Source organism: Callospermophilus lateralis, chromosome X, assembly GCF_048772815.1.
Source record: "Callospermophilus lateralis isolate mCalLat2 chromosome X, mCalLat2.hap1, whole genome shotgun sequence".
In the NCBI taxonomy this organism is placed as follows: Eukaryota; Metazoa; Chordata; class Mammalia; order Rodentia; family Sciuridae; genus Callospermophilus; species Callospermophilus lateralis.
This window is the reverse complement of record NC_135325.1, coordinates 9,846,440-9,864,832: the sequence shown is the minus strand read 5'-3', so window position 1 is coordinate 9,864,832 and position 18,393 is coordinate 9,846,440. Positions and strand designations below refer to the sequence as shown.

General features: G+C 32.3%; 1 protein-coding gene across 4 annotated transcripts in view; it reads right to left on the bottom strand.

Moving 5' to 3' along the window:
- Cnksr2 (connector enhancer of kinase suppressor of Ras 2) overlaps positions 1 to 18,393 on the bottom strand; it is a 256,176-nt gene that overhangs the window by 135,131 nt on the left and 102,652 nt on the right. For all 4 annotated transcript variants that reach the window (XM_077107065.1, XM_077107066.1, XM_077107067.1 and 1 more), the window contains exon 6: positions 6,008 to 6,127. In XM_077107065.1, the coding sequence (XP_076963180.1) occupies positions 6,008 to 6,127 (120 nt within the window). The remainder of the gene's footprint in view (positions 1 to 6,007; positions 6,128 to 18,393) is intronic.

The window sequence follows — 18,393 nt, the reverse complement described above, 5'->3', positions numbered from 1 at the left end:
ATTTTAATTAAATGCAAATCTGAAACACAAGAGATTTAATAATAACCAACAATACCACTGCAGGAATAGCATACATTTATCACTTATGTAAATGAAACAACTACTATAATGTTAATTTACCATACTTTCATGTTAATTACATACTTATATACTTAATAGAAATGTGTTTTCAGTGAAAATAAGAGATAAAAAGCAGTAAAGCACTGGGTGGGTTTTAACTCTAAAAAGTCATATCAGTAATGCCATATATCTAAAATTTAGTACCCCAAATGGCTGAGCCTATACTTCTAATGTGAAATGAAATGAATTTAATCTTAAAAGATGATCATTTGTCTGTGAACTCTTGTTTCTTAAATGAAAGTTCATCACTTTATATAAAATAAGTAACCTTAGCAAAAATAAAAACAAATTAATTAATGAATTGGCCTGTAGTTTTTGGCTGTAACTATGTGACAATTTTTAACCTTATGTTGTTGACAGTTGTATATGTACTTACTTTTGAAATTAACATTTATCCCATTATTTATTGGAAGTTAAATATGATGATATTATCATATTACTTAGACAAGGAGAAGGTCTCTTCTAACATTTTCCCCTAGTAATTAACAAGATAATATAAAATCAATAAAGAATCTTAAAAAATATTTATAACAGCTAGACACTACATTTTGTTTTAATTTTTTTTTTTTTTTTTTACACATAAGGATTGTAAGAGGATAAAGTAGAAAAAAGACAGTGAAAGAAACATTATATATTGCTTGGACATACAAAACAATCATCTATCATTATCTATCACCATCATCACTAATATTTACTTGTTACAATGTACCAGGGACTATTTTAAGTGCCTTACATTTATTTCATAAAAGCCTATGTAGTGAACCTATCATTAACCCTGTTTTAGAGATAAGGACACTAAATCACAGGGAATTTAGAGAGTCTGCCAGATAAAAAAGTCTCATCCCACAGCCCATATTCTCAACAATTAGTCTCATGATTTGTGGAGTTATTAACATATTAATAGTTAAGAGAGTTAATTTATTTTTCTTATTAGATCATAATAGTTGGCAGTTATATTGATGAATGGTCAATAAATATATGAAAAAATGTTCCACCTTTCTAGCAATTAGAGAAACGCAAATTAAACTATACTGAGATTTCATCTCACTCCAGTCAGAATGGCAATTATTAATAATTCAAGTAACAAAGAATGTTGGCGAGGATGTGGGGAAAAGGATTCACTCATACATTGTTGGTGGGACTGTAAATTGATGCAAACACTATAAAGCAATATGGTGATTCTTCAGAAAACTTAGAATGTAACTGCTTTTAATATAATCAAAACTGAATTCCTTATTCTTTTTTCTCCCTCTGGTAGTACTAGTGAGAAAAATGTCCAAAGTCAGGCACAAAAAGGAAGAAAAGAAATAAATTGTTTGGATGAGTTCCAAACTAATCTTCTGAATAACAAAGAGTCTACAGAAATACATGTGATTACTTGTTCACCTCTTAGAAATGACCAGTCAGCAGGAAGACATGTAAATCAAATGTTTTTTTTTTTTTTTTCCTGGAATGGAGACCAAAAATGGTGTTCCATTCAATCAAAACCTTCACACCTCTTTTTTTTCTGTTCAATTAATTCTGGATCAGACTTTAAACACCTCCCTCTGTCTTGATTAGCTCACCAAAATGACATTTGCTTCTTTCTTTTTCCAAATGTCCAAAGCAAACTCACAGTCAAGTCAGTTAAATTAAGGCCTATTTGGAAACAATTCAAGCACCTACATAGAAAAAGAACTCTCTAGGCTCAGAAGCTTCCCTAAGAATGGCCCCAGCCCCTTCCTCACTATTCAACTCATCTCTTGGCTCTCATCTAGGTTTGATACACTCAAAATCTCATTTTCTTTCCTTTAATTTTCTACTAATTATTGTTTAAAAGCAAGTTCCACGTTTTAATCATGACTAAACACATTTCCAACCATTCTTTATAATGCTTCAGAACTCTCAAATCTAAGAAATCCTATAAGATTTGACTAATTTGTTAGGAAGCTGATGAACAATCTATCCAGTTTATCAGAGGAAGAACAAAGCAGTTACCTTTTGCCCATGAGAGATGTTCTATTTTAAAGTTAGAAGAAGACCTACAGATCTTTCTAATTAATTTTATTAAAGCTTGGTGTTTTCCCACATCTTTCTATTTTTTCCCATCTTTTACCATTTAGACATTCCCTATGGTTAAGCATGTGCTAAATATTATGAAAATTCGCAAACCTATTTATTTCAAATGGGATTTACTAAGTTTAAAGATGATTGAATTTTAAAATGATACCTTGAATAAGCTATGTAAAATCTCTATTTAGTCTTTTAAAGTTTGATATCAATCAGAAGATATAAGTTTATACTTAACTCTTTTAATTAGTAGTCAACATTTTAGGGTTTTCTTTTCTCCCTTTGAAATATTAACTCAGTAATATGCTGTCATTGCCCTTTTAAAATGAATTTACTTAAGTTTTTCCAGTTTTGAAGTCATCCTCCTAAGTTTTTCACACCTCCCTCTAGCAATTCCAAATTTGAAAATGGGATAATGGGAAAAATTTTGCTCAGATGTACTTTATTTAGATTTACCTGTCTCTATTGTTTATTACTATTTTTTAGATTTTTAAATATTTTTTTAGTTATAAATACCTTTATTTTATTTATTTTTATGTGGTGCTGAGGATGGAACCAAGGGCCTTGCACATGCTAGGCGAGCACTCTACCACTGAGCCACAACCCTAGTTATAAATAGTAATAACCCTGTTTATTACTATTTAATATAAAGCAACTGGTGAGGATCTGCAATTCTTTATTCTCATTTGTAAAAGGAAAAAATAATACCTACTATATAGGTTTGTAAGGAAGATACCTGGCAAATAAACACATACTTTAAAATTTTCTTTTTTCTTCCAGTTCTTTCCCAGATGATTTAATTCAATTTCTTAATATTTTAAATTCATTACTATTTCAAAGAGCAGATACACTTCTTTTAAATAAAAAAGAAAGGAAAAAAAACCTAAAAGACTTGTCCAAGGCTATACCTTCATTTAAAAAACAATCAAGGTTTCATAAAGTCCATCAATTAGCATTGTTAACACTTCACATTGCTGTTTCTCATTATGATTTCAATGGAAATTAGAGGACAAAATAAGGTACTTTCCTCTAAACACTACTGTGTTTCGAACCATATACTCATAGAGTTATAAGGAGCTTTAAATATGGTCTACTCCTGCCCTCCCCCCATATTCTACTCATGACAAGATCAAGCCTAAGGAAATTAAATTTATTATCCCACTTCCATAACATAACTCTCACATTTCATGTAAGTGATTTTTGTCAAGGTGTCTTGATTTCTAGTGCAATATAATATAGTATTAGTTCATAATTTTCCATTCTACAAATCATACTTAGAGAGCTTCCTTTCTTCCTTAACCTGGAAGAGAAGATGTAGAAAGGAAAATATTTGATGTGGAAGGCTTTTTAAAAAATAAAACTGGGTTTTGTAAAAGTTAAATAAATGAATACAGTAGTCACCCCTTATCCATGAGGGATATGTAGCAAGACACATAGGGAATGCCTAAAAGCATGGATAGTATGCAACCCTATAGACATTATATTTTTTCCTATATAAACATACCTATATATTTTTTCCTATATAAACATATGATATAGCTTAATTTATAAATTAGGTAAATAAGAGATTAAAAAATACCTAATGATAAAAGAGAACAATTAAAACAATATATAGTAATAAAAGTGATATGAATGTGATCATTATTTTTCTCAAAATATCTTGTATCTTCAACTTTTCACTTAAAGGAAGCACTTTATAGCTTCTTTTAGGCATATCTAAATATCGAGTATCACTATTCTTGTGCTTTGGGGCCATTATTAAATAAAATAGGGCTACTTGAACCCAATCACTGTGATAACATGACTGTCAGTCTGTTAACCAAGATGGCCACTAAGTGACTAATGGGTGGGCAGCATATACAGCACAGATACACTGGACAAAGGGATGATCCATGTCTTGGGTAGAGCAGTATGATATTTCATCGCACTACTCAGGATGGTGAGAAGCTTAAAACTTACCAATTATTTATTTTTGGAATTTTCCATTTATTATTTTCTAACTGTGGCTGACCAGAAGTACTAAAACCATACAAAGTACAATCATAGACTATACTTATAAGAATTTAAAATCATAAAGATTACTTCAAATAAATATTAGAAATAAATTCTTAAAACTAATCCAAGTGTTCTAATTTAGAAGTTATAACGATAACACATAAACATATAGCTATTTCTGATATGGTAATTTTCATCTTCCCAAGAAAATAGCCATAAAAGCCACAAAAGCACTAGGAACTATGGATACCCAGAAGTAATCTACCAAATATCCCAATTTTAAGGATTAAAAAGTCACTATATGGACTAGAAAAATGGCCTCAAATCAAAAAGTCATTGGTGGTCAATGAAGGCTTTGCCTTCTGAAACAGTTGCGTGTGTATATGTGAACAAGAAAGGACTTAAGAGCTAAACCTGCTTAGAGATCTTTAAGAAGATGCTATCTGAATTAAATTATGAGTACTAGTTTCTAAGATTTCTATTTTACAAAATATCAATGATTGGCAAATTGATTCAACAGGGAGAAAGTAGAAACAATGTAGCATGATACTAATGTTTAAGAGTTGTGTAGTGGGCTGGGGATGTGGCTCAAGTGGTAGCGCGCTCGCCTGGCATGTGTGCAGCGCCGGGTTTGATCCTCAGCACCACATACAAATGAAGACGTTGTGTCTGCCGAAAACTAAAAAATAAATATTAAAAAATTCTCTCTCTCTCTCAAAAAAAAGAGTTGTGTAGTAGGTAAATGTTTTACAGTCATTTTCCTGGATTTGCCTTCCTTTGCACTATTGATTTTACATGCTTTCTTTATACAGCTTTATTTTTAAAATCTTTTCCTTGGGTTCAATTTAGAATTAAAAGATTTTTCAATCAGGTGAACAAAAGAGAAGATGATTATCTTCATTTCATACCAAAATTATATCAATACATCTTACAGATATTAGCCTAATGTTAGCAATATCCACTTATATATTCACCCTTTTAAGAATGGATGTGAATTATAAGTTTGGTTTAGCGAACAACCCCATGGAAAGAAAGATCTATTTAAGCCAGGACAAAATGGCAAAGGCTGATGGTGCCTGCCTGTAATCCCAGCAACTTGGGGGGCTGAAGAGGGAGGGTTGCAAGTTCCAGGCCAGCCTCAGCAACTTAGCAAGACCCTGAGCAAGTTAGCTAGACTCTGTCTCAAAAAATAATTAAACAAAAATTAATAAAATATACAAATAAATAAATAAATAAATAAAACAGATGGTCTGGTTAGTATCCAGGTTCAATTCCCAGTAACAAATAAACAAACAAAAACCAAACCAAACCAAAACAATAAAAACAAAAACTAGAACAAATCAAAGTAAAACAAAAACCTTTCTTGTATAAGCAGGTAACATTGTGGTATTTATTATAAAACTCTTAAATTTCCCTTTAGGTTAAGAAACGTTAAGGGGCTAGGGTTGTGCCTTAGCAGTAGAACACTGGTGAGGCCCTGGGTTCCATCCTTAGCACCACATAAAAATAAATAAATTAATTAATGATATTGTATCCAACTACAACTAAAAAGTAAATATTAAAGAAATGTTAATTTGAGGGAGCGTGTAAAAGAATGCAATCAAAACTACATGATCAACAAATTAAATGAGATAATTCAGAAATCACCATTTTCAATTCTTCTTAATTTTTATTCATAAAACTTCTTATCATGACAAATTCCTACTCATTAAGTCCTCCAAGTAAAAAATACCAAAATGTTCGATATCTGTTAAAATTCATAGATTCACAAAATTGGAGCTTGTTTTATCCATATCATCAGTTGTTTGTTGATGATGGCTTTGATAAACATGGTATCTCTTACCAGCCCTTCACTTGGTTTGATGTTTGCCAGCTGAATCACTTCCAGGTGAGCAGACTGTGAAACTAGAGGATCAGATGATAGGGAGATGATGTGGTCACAGACTCCAGAAAGAGTTTTACACTGGAAGCAAAAAGAAAAATAGTTATGGTAAACTTATTATTAAGTAAAATCAGCTTTTGTTAATTTGTTTCTATTCAGTATTTGGGATTGAACCCAGGAGTTTTCTACCACTGAGCTTCATTCTCATCCTAACTCCCTTTTTTGAGACAAGGTCTTGCTAAATTGCCCAAGCTGGTCTCAAACTTATAACCCTCATGCCCCAGCCTCTTGAGTAGCTGGATTACAAATGCTATGCCACCATGCCTGGCTGTTACAACTTTTTTAATGAGAAAATAAACCAAAAGTAAGTGTTTGGCATTTTATCCTACTAAAAGCTGCATAAAAAAGGTATTCAGGTGAAAAATGCACATAATACAACAAATTTAAATCATGGATATAAGAACTATATGCCAGAATATTCATGAAAGTTATGGCTATGTATTATTTCTATTACTCAAGTTATCACATCTAAAATGATTGTTTCTAAACAATCTTAAATAATTTGAGAACTTCCCAATAACAGGTATAAAATTGAATTCAATTAAATAATATAAAAATCCTGCTGTCTTTTACTTCATGTTCAGAAAAGCTTAAAAACAGTTTGACCAAGGTACTGGAAAGATGAATGTCCTAAATCTGCTTGGTGAACTCTTTTTACCCATTTTAAGTTTCCTACCTTGTCCAGGCGAAGTCTGGCACAACCTCAATCTGCTTTCTCAGCATTCTATGAACAGTCTGACAAATGTATGATATCTTATTCTGAACTCCCCTTATTCTGAGGCAGGGATCATAGGTCTGGCAGGGACTTGTCTCTGACTATCTATCTATCTATTAGTTGGATGAACAGAAGAGCAAGTGAACTTTAACAATTAGTAGAGGGGCTTACTGAGAAGAGAAAGCTAGTGCTTAAGTCAGGATAAATCCATTCATGCTGATATAAAATAACAGGCTTAAAACATTATAATATGTTATATATGGTATGCTTAAGTCTTAGACATAGTACAATGATGAAAAAGGGAAATATGAGTATGAAGCTTGAGATATATTTCACTAAAATATGCTAGCCCTCCGATGCTTCACATACTCTTTTTGTACTTACATAGGTCTGGTTTCCATTATTTGAGGATTTTCCCTTACCATAGAAGGAGTTACTATTTTGTAGGCATCAAGGCATCTTCTAATAATCTCCAATATGTTATGTTTGTATTGCGACCACTGAATTGGTCTACTGTGAAGGAGATAGTTCCCTCTGCCTGGTTAGAATAATAAAACCGCTATTTATTGCATTCTGTCCTTGGTCCAGGCCTCTATCCATGCTGGGCTCAGTTTCCTTACACTACAAAAAATGTCAGGCTAAATTTCTCTCTGTAATGGTACTTAGGCTTTTTGCATCTGCTTCTTAAGGCTGCACTTCAATTGTGGCTATCAGCTCCTAAAGAGTAACTGCATGATACCAATACCCATGGAAAGAATATGGACTTGATATAAAAATGTGGGCGAACACCATACTGAAAATGACTTACAATGGGCATGTAAGCAAGTTATTTTATATCTTTCAGGCTGTTTTCCTTACGTAGAAAGTTAAATGAGGAGATAAAGATTACCTTATATGGCTTGTAAGCTAAAACATGATAATATATTTTAAAAAGAGCCCATAGGATTCCTATTCAAAGACGACATTAAATAAATGCTTATTTTCTCCATGTTGTTTTCACTACTCTCAAAGGGCTTTAATTATTATTTTTTAGATGAATTAACCTATTATTCTTATTCCCATGACCTTGTTGGCCATCTTATAATAACTAGTAACCACACTGGTAAGTCTAGCTGCATGGCCACTATGGAGAATTCATATCTGATTACTCACTCTGGTGTTCAGGTCTCAGTGCTCTCAGATATAAAAAACATATTTTTCCTTGAAGAGCTTCTACACAAAATGCTAAGAGGAAATTGATCCCTCAATAGGAGACTTTACAGGGACCAGTTTAGTGGGAGAGGGATCTGTGTAGTCACACAAGGCCTTACACTTGGTTTTATATTTTATTATTGATGTCTTGGAATTATTGATTTATTTTGAACAATGTGCTAGGTATTTTCATTTTTTCCACTCACAAATTATGTAGTCCATCCTGGGATTGTGTGTGATGTGTGTGTGTGCGCATATGTGTATGCATGCACATGTGTATTGGTTTTTATTGGACTTTTATTTTTAAAATTTATTCTAATTAGTTATACATGACAGAATGCACTTTGAGACATCATACATAAATGGAGGATAATTTCTCATTCTTCTGGTTGTACATGATGTAGAATCACACAGTTGCTGTAGTCATATATGTACACAGGATAATAATGTTCTATTTATTCAAGTAGCATTCCTACCCCTATACCTCCTCCCCTCCCTTCACTCCCCTCTACTTAATCCAAAGCAATTTTATTCTTCCCTAGTAACCCCACCCACTGCCCTATTGTGAATTATCACCCACATACCAGAGAAAACATTTGGCCTTTGGTTTTCTGAGATCGGTTTATTTCACTTAGCATTATATTCTCCAGCTTCATCCATTTACCAGAAAATGCCATAATTTCATTCTTCTTTAAGGCTGAGTAATAGTTCATTGTGTGTATGTACGTGTATGTATGTATGTGTGTGTGTGTATATATATCACAATTTCTTTATCCATTCTTCTGTTGAAAGATACCTAGGTTGGTTCCATAGTTTAGCTATTGTGAACTGAGCTTCTATTAACATGACATGGCTGCATCACTGTAGTAAGCTGATTTTAAGTCCTTTGGGTATAAATCAAGGAGTGGAATAGCTGGATCAAATAGTGATTCCATTCCAAGTTTTTTGAGGAATCTCCATACCATTTTCCATAATGGTTGCAACAATTTTCAGTCCCACCAACAATGTATGAGTATGCCCTTTCCCCCACATCCTCACCAACATTTATTGTTGCTTGTATTCTCGATTATTGCCATTCTGACTGGAGTGAGGTAAAATTTTAGAGTAGTTTTGATTTGCATTTCCTTAATTGCTATAGATTTTGAACATGTTTTCTTATATTTTTGATAGCTTGTATTTATTCTGAGAAGTGTCTATTCAGTTCCATAGCCCATTTATTGATTGGGTTATTTGTTTTTTTGAGTTTTTCATATATCCTGGAGATTAGTGCTCTATCTGAGGTGCCTGTGGTAATGATTTTCTCCCATTTTGTAGGTTCTCTCTTCACATTACTGTTTGTTTACTTTGCTAAGAATCTTTTTAGTTTGAATGCATCCCATTCATTCTGTTTTTGTTTTGCAAGTTCCTCTTGAAAATATTCATCAGCAGCCAGGGGGAAAAGGACAGAATGGCAGCATGGCAGCAATTACACAAAAACTGGCTACAGTTCAAATTGTATATTTGACAGGGGAAAATAGTCACCTTGGTAGATTTAAATATTTTAACTCTTCCTTTCTTTTTCTATGTGGTTACATTTTCATTCTTATTTTCTTTTTATCTCAAAGGGGGAGAAAACACTGCTAATTTTGGAGTGTTTCTATATAGGATATGTGGATTATATACAAATCTGAAGATTATAATAAAAAAGAATATTTAGTGGTTTCTACAAATTGAAGCATATTTCAAAAGAGTCCAGTGTGTAAATAATTAGGAAGGCAATGGGTATACTTAAATGACTCAATATGTGTACATTATAATATTCAGTCCCTCATATAACACTCTGGTAATGAGTAATAGTAATTCCTAAATAGGAGAGCTCCTATTCAGGCACTGGTAAGTTTAGAAGTGGGATGGAAGGAGACTGTAGACATTTTTGGAGAAAGAAAATACCAATTTTAAATCCACATACTGAGTTGCAAAGCATTTGCTAAGATTTTTATTAAGTAATTTCTGGTTTGTTGAATGTCTGATATGTGATAGATGCTGCTGAGAATATAAAATATGAGTAAAAAATTGACTTTATCAGGAAAAGTTACGAGTATTTAATAAATATCTTGAAAACTTGTAGAATTAGAAAAGAAAATCCACTAGAACCTTGCTGTCTGTTATAGAGATAATGTACTAGGATCTTTATATTGTTGTGCTTGGCATTAGACTGAATAAGCCAATTAGAAGGGGTATAAAATGGCCTTGCTTTAAATGCTAATTTTATACTCTGAACTGCATCATATACCAAGCCACTGCAGGAAACCCCACTAGAACTACAGCAGAGTTCCAGGAAGTTATTTAACATATTCTTATAAAAACTGAATTTGTTCAATTTCATATGAGATAGTCTGCTGTTATTTTAAAACACAATGTTATCTATCACTACCTAAGACTTTTGTATTCTAGAAAAGAAAATTATAATATACCAAGAAATATATTTTTTCTTTTATTTAACATCATTATTAGATATAATTGATAGAGTACCTACCATGTTTGGGAAATGCTAAATACTTCATATTCATTGCCTCATTTATCCTTATAGTGGTTATTGAAGTTGATGTTATAACCAGTTTAACAGATGAAAGAGCAAGGCTAAATCATTAGACCAAGGTTACTGATTGGCAGATGCACTGAAATTCTTAAAATGCTTGCTCGATTTTGACTCTTGTATCTCAACTTCTGTTTTTGATACATTTTATTTTGTATTGTTTAAAATCAATGTCTGCTTTAGATGGGTGTTATACAACACATTTAAATTACTGAGTATAATGAAATGTAAGTTAAACCTGAAAGTTATCTTTCAATTTACACTGTAATAATTCTACGCAAGATTATGACAAAAGACTGGTAACAATTAACACACAGGGCTAAATATGCCTTACGAAACTCTAAAAACAGAAGAGTGACATATTTGGACTTAATAGTATTGTGTGATTTTTTTCTCCTGGGCAGTTTATATATTAATTTCAAGTCTGAATTAATACATTTAATCATATTTTGGGAAATTATTTTTTTTTGTGTGTGTGTATATATATATGTGTGTGTGTGTGAGAGAGAGAGAGAGAGAGAGAATATGGCTGGTTTTCCTGAATCTAAAAATTCTAAAAGAAAAATATGTGAGAAGAGCAAGATTAGTTAAATAATTGTTTTAAAACAGCTGTAAAGCAATATTTTAGTTACTTTAGAGATTTAAAAAACAACTCTACATTATTAATCTTCTGTCATTATATCTGAATAGCTTTCTTTCATTATCTTAAAACTGAGATACCTGTTGGATTAATACATGAAATTTTAGCTATTCCTATTTAAAAGGAAATGCAGAAAGTGTTCTAAGTGCAAATAATAGTGAAAAACTAGAGAAAGCAAAGAAGTCTTGTGTGAATTTTGGAGCATACTCAGGCATTATTGAGCTACTTAAATTATTATTTTTGTTTTTATCTAATTAAATGGAGGACTGGTAAGTTAATCTTCAAAGTGTATTAGAAAAAAATATTGGAAATGTTTTTAAAAAATCAGAAGACACATTTGACACAAGAAAGAACTTCAGGCTCATAGAGTTATCAAAAGAGTTCACAGAAAGAAATTTCTACTTTTCAGTTATACTCATATATACAAGAGTATAAAATATAAAACCAAGATAAATTAGGGAAACAACAGATGAATATATATTTCAAGATGGCCACAGTGATGTGAAAACTACAATTTAAATGCAGTTTGTATAACTCATGTTTATTATCTATGGCATGGAAAACAGTAACAAAAGTTTTATTTTGACAGACAGTGTGTACATGTTAAATAGCTATTGATATAAATAATACTGCAATTAAAGTAGTTTATAAAACAGAACATGTTTTTATCTTATTGTTTGGTTTGGATATCAGTATAATTTGGAATAAATACTTCAACTCTGTGCCAAATTAGGATGAAATTTAAATTGTATTTGAAGAACAAGGGGTGCACTGGTTTTATAAAATATTAAATATTAATTCTAACATTAAATAGTGAGACCTCTAAATGATAGTAAGCCTCATTTAGAAATATAATATACTAAATTGCTAAATACTTGACAGAGTATCTGCTGCCCCAGAAATAGTGAGCTGCCATGTTGTAAAAGGTCCTATGGAGTGCTCCATGTAGGGCTCACCTGAGGTCAGGCCAACCCAGGATAATCTCCCTTTTGTTTATATTAAAGACAAATGATAAGGGACTTTAAACACATCTGCAAAATCCCTTCACCTTTGCCACAGAACAAAATCTAATCTTGGGAGTAAAATCTATCATATTAATTGGTCTCAATTACACTGAAGAATTGGCAATTGTACAACAGAGGCAGGAATCTTGGGGATCACATTAGAATCCTGTCTATAGATGCCAATGGAAAAAATCATCAAAAGAAAAGAAAGTCATTAAAATTATATGTTTGTACTTATAATCTTAGAATTAGATTTCAATACCCTGGAAAGGCAGTGATAGTGAAGTGATACCACATACTAACTGCATTACCTTGGGCAAGTTACTTAACCTCGTCATGTGTCTTGAATTTTTTTTATCCATACAACTGAGATGAAAATTGTACCTATCACACTGGACTGTGATGAGGACTAAATAAAATAATAAATAATGTTTATTATAGTCTAAAAATTCTTCTAAGCCATTTATATTATGTAGACTAATTTAATCCTCACAATCTCCCTAAGGAGATACTGCTATTATCTCCATAGAACAGATGTAGAAATGCAGGCATAAAGTTATTCAAAACCCATCCAAGATCACACAACCTTTAGATGACAGAAACAAGGTACAAATAGACAGCTCTGCTTCAGTTCCTGCTTCCTTAACCACTGTGCCTGGATCACTGCCTGACATGTTACTATCAGATGTTTTAATACTTAGAGAACTAAACTTTGAAGTAATATTATAGCCTGAAAATTTTACTTTAAAATAGTAATCACCTAAGAATGAAGAGGTCAGTGCCAAAACAGTGAGAGAATATCAGTCCCAAATTGTGTTCTTTTTTATGAGAAAGAAGTGGCATGACACTTTCAATTTCTGTTCAACTATGTCCCTGATACAACCTGATCTGAACTAAAAGTTGGAACAAGCGCCTCCATCAGTACTTTCATTTCTAACAGAGAAAGGAGTAAGCTGGAAACCAGAACTGGTTCTGGAAAAATCTCTCTTTGTTTGTTTCAGGAAACAGAGACAGGAAGGCTTGTGGTGGGTTACCAAGCAGATGGATGATCACTCATTAAAGGGCATGCTACTTTCCAGGCGCAAGAATATTCCTAACACAAAGAAATGATAAATGTTTCATTATGAATAAGCTAATTAGTCTGATTCATAATTATATATTGCATACCTGTATCAAAATATCACACTGTACCCCATAAATATGTATAATTATTATGTGTCAATTAAAATTTTATAATAACAATTTAAAAAAGAATAACATTTGCTATATCAGTGGCTCAACTAAGATGCAGGTTTTTAGGAACTTGATTTCATTTTGTTTTGGAAATTATAGTCAAAGAGTGAAGAAATTCATTACAATTGGTTTAGCTTCTGGAAAATTCAGATTTTTACACAACACACACACACACACACACACACACACACACACACACACACACTTTATAGGCAAATAGTAACCAGACAGCAGAGACCTAGGAACAATGTCTTCACTTACAGTTAGGAAATGTGAAGGTATCATAGGTGCTTTTATGGATGTAAGAGCTAAATGTACTGTACCTGTTATGAATTTATCAACTTTCAGCTACAAATTCACCTTTTAGTGCTTGGTTGGTGATAATGGTCTAGATTCTTTAAGCATTTCTTTCTTTATAAGGGCACAATGCTATATTTTTGTCAGTAGAGGGCATCAGAGGGACACTGCAGGAGGAAGGAGGTTTCTTTTCAGGTTCCCATGGGGTTTGACTTATTATTATTATTTTTTTTGTGTGCTCCTGCTTAGGGTTCATCGGTGGTGTAAATGTGTTAAGACATCAGGTGATGTTCTGCCTCAGCTGCATTCCCAGACCATGCAATCTCTCAATAATCTTTCAGTCTCAGCCTGGGCTCAGTGATCACTACCAAAGATTATCTTAAAATGTTCTGTTATTGGTGTATCATCCCAGCTCTTGCTATAAGCCCTCCCATTGGCACCATTTGCCTGCATTCTGCAAGGTTATTTCCCACTTAATTGACTGCTAGACCAGCACCAACCCAAGCAAACTAATAAAGCTAAGATCACACCTTCTCAGCCTTGGTGAGGATATTCTGCCTTTAAGATGTCCTTCTGCCTTTAAGATATCATCTTCTTCATAGGCACTCTCCACCACAGTTTAATAATTATTTATGTCAAACTTCCCTTGTTTAAGTTACTATAGAGTTTCTGTTTCCATACTGTTTGAATTACTTTGACAAAATCTTTACGTTTACAGTAATTTGGCCATACTTTTAAAAATCCACAGTGTCCTTCATCACATTATGTGGCCATACTTCTGTCTTGTGATTTTGTGAGTTTATTACCAAAGAACTATGGGATTTAGACCTTAGTTCTCCAATACACCAATTTAATCAGAGAGGCTCATTTAGCTTGTTCATAGCTAGTAAATGTCAAAATGGAATCAAGACACAAAATCTTTTTACTTTGATTGCCCTTTTTACTCTATAACACTTTACTCCTCAGCAAAAACAAATGCTCTTTGAGAACAATGATTGTATCCTCAGAGTTAGTATGGAAATAAAAATATTTTGCAATGAATAGTGTGCTCATCAAATGCAATGTTAGCAAGAATACTCATTAACTACACTGCCCTACATACTGTCTATTTAAATCATAATAAGAAAGACTAAAATCAGATTATTTTAATTCTTCAAATAGAACATGTTCTATTTAGCATACACCAGTTCGTTTTTGGTGCAGGAAAGAAACATTTTCTACCTCCATCATATTATATTTGGATTTATCTTTTCTTGCATGGACATTGGTTATGAAGAAGTTAATTTACAGTTAAAATAACTTACAATGTAATTAACCGCAGAAGAATCAAATCTGAAGATAATCTAATATACCACTTAAGAAACCAATGCCTGTTTCAATAATAGTGTTAGCATATCTCTTTAGGTTGACCACAAAAACAGTACTGAGGGCTAAAATAGAAGGATTAGATTAACAGTGAAAAAACAAAGCAATATCTTGATGCTTTCTATCTATAAAACTCAATATTAGAATTCATGTTTTAATAAGAATGATTAGAACTTGTATGTTCAAATGCTGTGGGTACTACCAAAATGTCAACCATACAAAAAATGTAGTTTGCTTTTGGACCAAGACCACAGCTTTAAGAGAAGAGTCTGGGCTATAATTGGTAAAAGCTGCCTTTTTCACAACATCAGAGACCTTCTGAAGACCCATATAAAAATGTTATGGGTTTTAAAGTCATTAGAGTGTCATTGGTTTCAAGAAATCTCTAAAGATTAAATATTAATATGATCACTTTTATTTCGTTATGGAGTTTGCTGGTACCCTAGTACTTAAATACATCCTTCAAGGTTTTAGATGATTAGAAGAGGAAAGCTATGCTTACATAAATGATATTATACAGATATCAGAGCAAAGACTAAAATGTACTCTTTGCTTTCTTCTTCAGATTCCTCTCTTACATTTATCTGTGGGCTCTACGCAGTTTAAGCTTCTTCTAGTCTGGTTAGTAGAGAAGGCACAATGATCTCAGTGCAGATGGAGTTTAGGAGTAAAGGATTAATAAATTTAAAGAAAGTAAAATTTAAAAAAAGAAAGCAAATTTTATAAAGCATGTTTATGAAATAAAACAAATACTTAGCATTCTAAAATAAACCTAATTTATTATCAAACCTAAATAAGTGGAGAAAAATAGCTTTGAAAGAAAAGAAAGGGGAGAGAGAGAGAAAGAATCCTCAAACTAGAGCACTATACAACTAAAAGATCATCTTAACACTAATATAATAAAATGGGCATTCAGTGTATTTATTTATCTCATTAACTTTGAAAATATGATAGGGTAAAATAGCACAAAGCGAGTGCCACATATAAGAGCATGCTATTGGTTAATGTAAAAGGTGTATTCACATTTACAACAGCCTGATTTAAACAGTGTGACTTTAATGATTACTTCCGAACCTGGGAGTGCCATGAGTTTATCAAAGCTGACAAGTGCTCCAGGCTTACCAATGAGAGCAGCAGGACTATGATGAGCAGATTAAGTCTGCTCAAAACCCAAGGTCTGAAATGGCTTCTTGGGAGTGCTTATCTCTTCAGATGCAAAGGCTTTAGTGAAAGGTAGAGAAAGTGGAGTACGGAATTGAAGACAATTCCAGATTATCTGTCACTGATTTGCTATACAAAACAAGGATCTCTGCAGAGCAAAATAGATGGTTTCCAACATGCCAGGGAATGTGTAATTCAGGACAAGGTCTAACTGAGGGAAATATCACATCAACAGAGGTTAAGTATAATACATTTTATCTTTAGTCAATCATCACTCAGATAACTAGTACACTAATAATCTATATTTCTTTCTGTCCTTTATGGTTGTATTCTCTTGTCTGTTCCATTATATTTAATAGCAATTTCCAAAGAAACCCAAGCTGTTAAGGCTTCTTTTATTCATTCTTATATTTTGTATTAACAAACATCCCTTCTGAACACTATAACCAACTTCCCTTCCACCAGGCCTTTTGTCTTCACTGCCCTTATTTTCTAATTTTAAACAAAACAACTCTCTCCAATTTTAGAGATGAGAACAGCAAACACAAAAATCTAGTCTAAACATTGTCCTAGTCACATTTGACTATTTTACTATGTGTAATATAAAATTCTTCCTTAAAAACCATCAGAATTATAAATACACTAGAATGAATATGTACTTTTCTGTTTTTTCTTTTCATTATAAAAGCAAGGCAAACTAAAAAATATTGGAAAGATTCTTGAAACTAAAAAATAAAAGATCAGCTCATGTTACTAAGCAAGTAAAATAATACTAACATTACAGAATATTCCCTTTTCCAATTTTCAACAGGATGATTCACTGTGTTTATAATGCTTTAATTAACATTAATATTTAGAATTTTCCTTTAATATTGGCATATGGATATTTTAGGTATATCCAAAAATATAATTTATTCATAAATTATATAGTCACAATTTCAGACAGTACTGTGAATAGCAAATGTTATGTACCATAGTTTACTGAAGCATCACCCCTATTATTTCCTATTTTTAATTATTAGATAAAGTGTTTCTATAAACACTTTCTATAGAAAATGTTATTGTGTCCCAAAGTTTATTTTAGATTAGATTCCCAAGATAGTACAGCAATATGGACTCTGGAGACAGACTGCCAGAGATTGAAATCTGATATTAAATCCTTCCTAATTCTATCACTTAATGAAAGTCACTTAACCTCTCTGTGCTTCAATTTACTCATCTGTAAAATGGAGTTGAGAATAATAATACTTCTTAAGGTTCTCTTTTGAAAAAATTTTTTAGTTGTAGTTGGACACAATAACTTTATTTTATTCATTTATTTTATGTGGTGCTGAGGATCAAACCCAGGACCTCATGTGTGTGATGCAAGCACTCTACCGCTGAGCCACAAGCCCAGCACCTTTCATAAGGTTTTTATTTTTCTTTTTTTAATAACTATTTAATTATTCTAATTTGTTATACCTGATGGTAGAATGCAATTCATTTCATATTACACATATAGAGCCCAGTTTCTCAAGTCACTGATTGTACACAAAGTATTTTCACACCATTCATATCTTCATACATGTACTTAGGGTATGTCTAACTCATTCCACCATCATTCCTACCCCCTTTCCCCTTCCTTTCCCCTCCCTCCCCTTTGCCTTATCATAAGGTTTTTATGAGAACCAAGTGAGCTAGTTTGTATACAGAACTTGAAATAGTGCCTGAGACATATTGTAAATACTATACAAGTGTAAGAATTAAAGTTTCTGAGCCTTGAAATCACCTAAAACTTGCTTTTCAAAAAGGTTTTGGGAATATACATGCCTATAAATGCAGTAAGTGCATTCTATTTTCATCAGGTTTTAATCAGCATTTGGATATATTTAATAAGTATGTATGTGTGTACATGCATTTGTGTTTATGGCTTGATAGGCAACAATTTGTATTTCACTATTATTTTACAGGCAGTCTTTGTTTGCTGAGGATAATTGCCACTGGGAAGCACTTATAACCTTTGTGATTTAATACGGGGATGCAGAGTTTGTCCCCTTTAAAAATATTAAAAAATACTATGATATATGAATTATCTTTTTGATTTATCATTAACAACACCCATTTTAA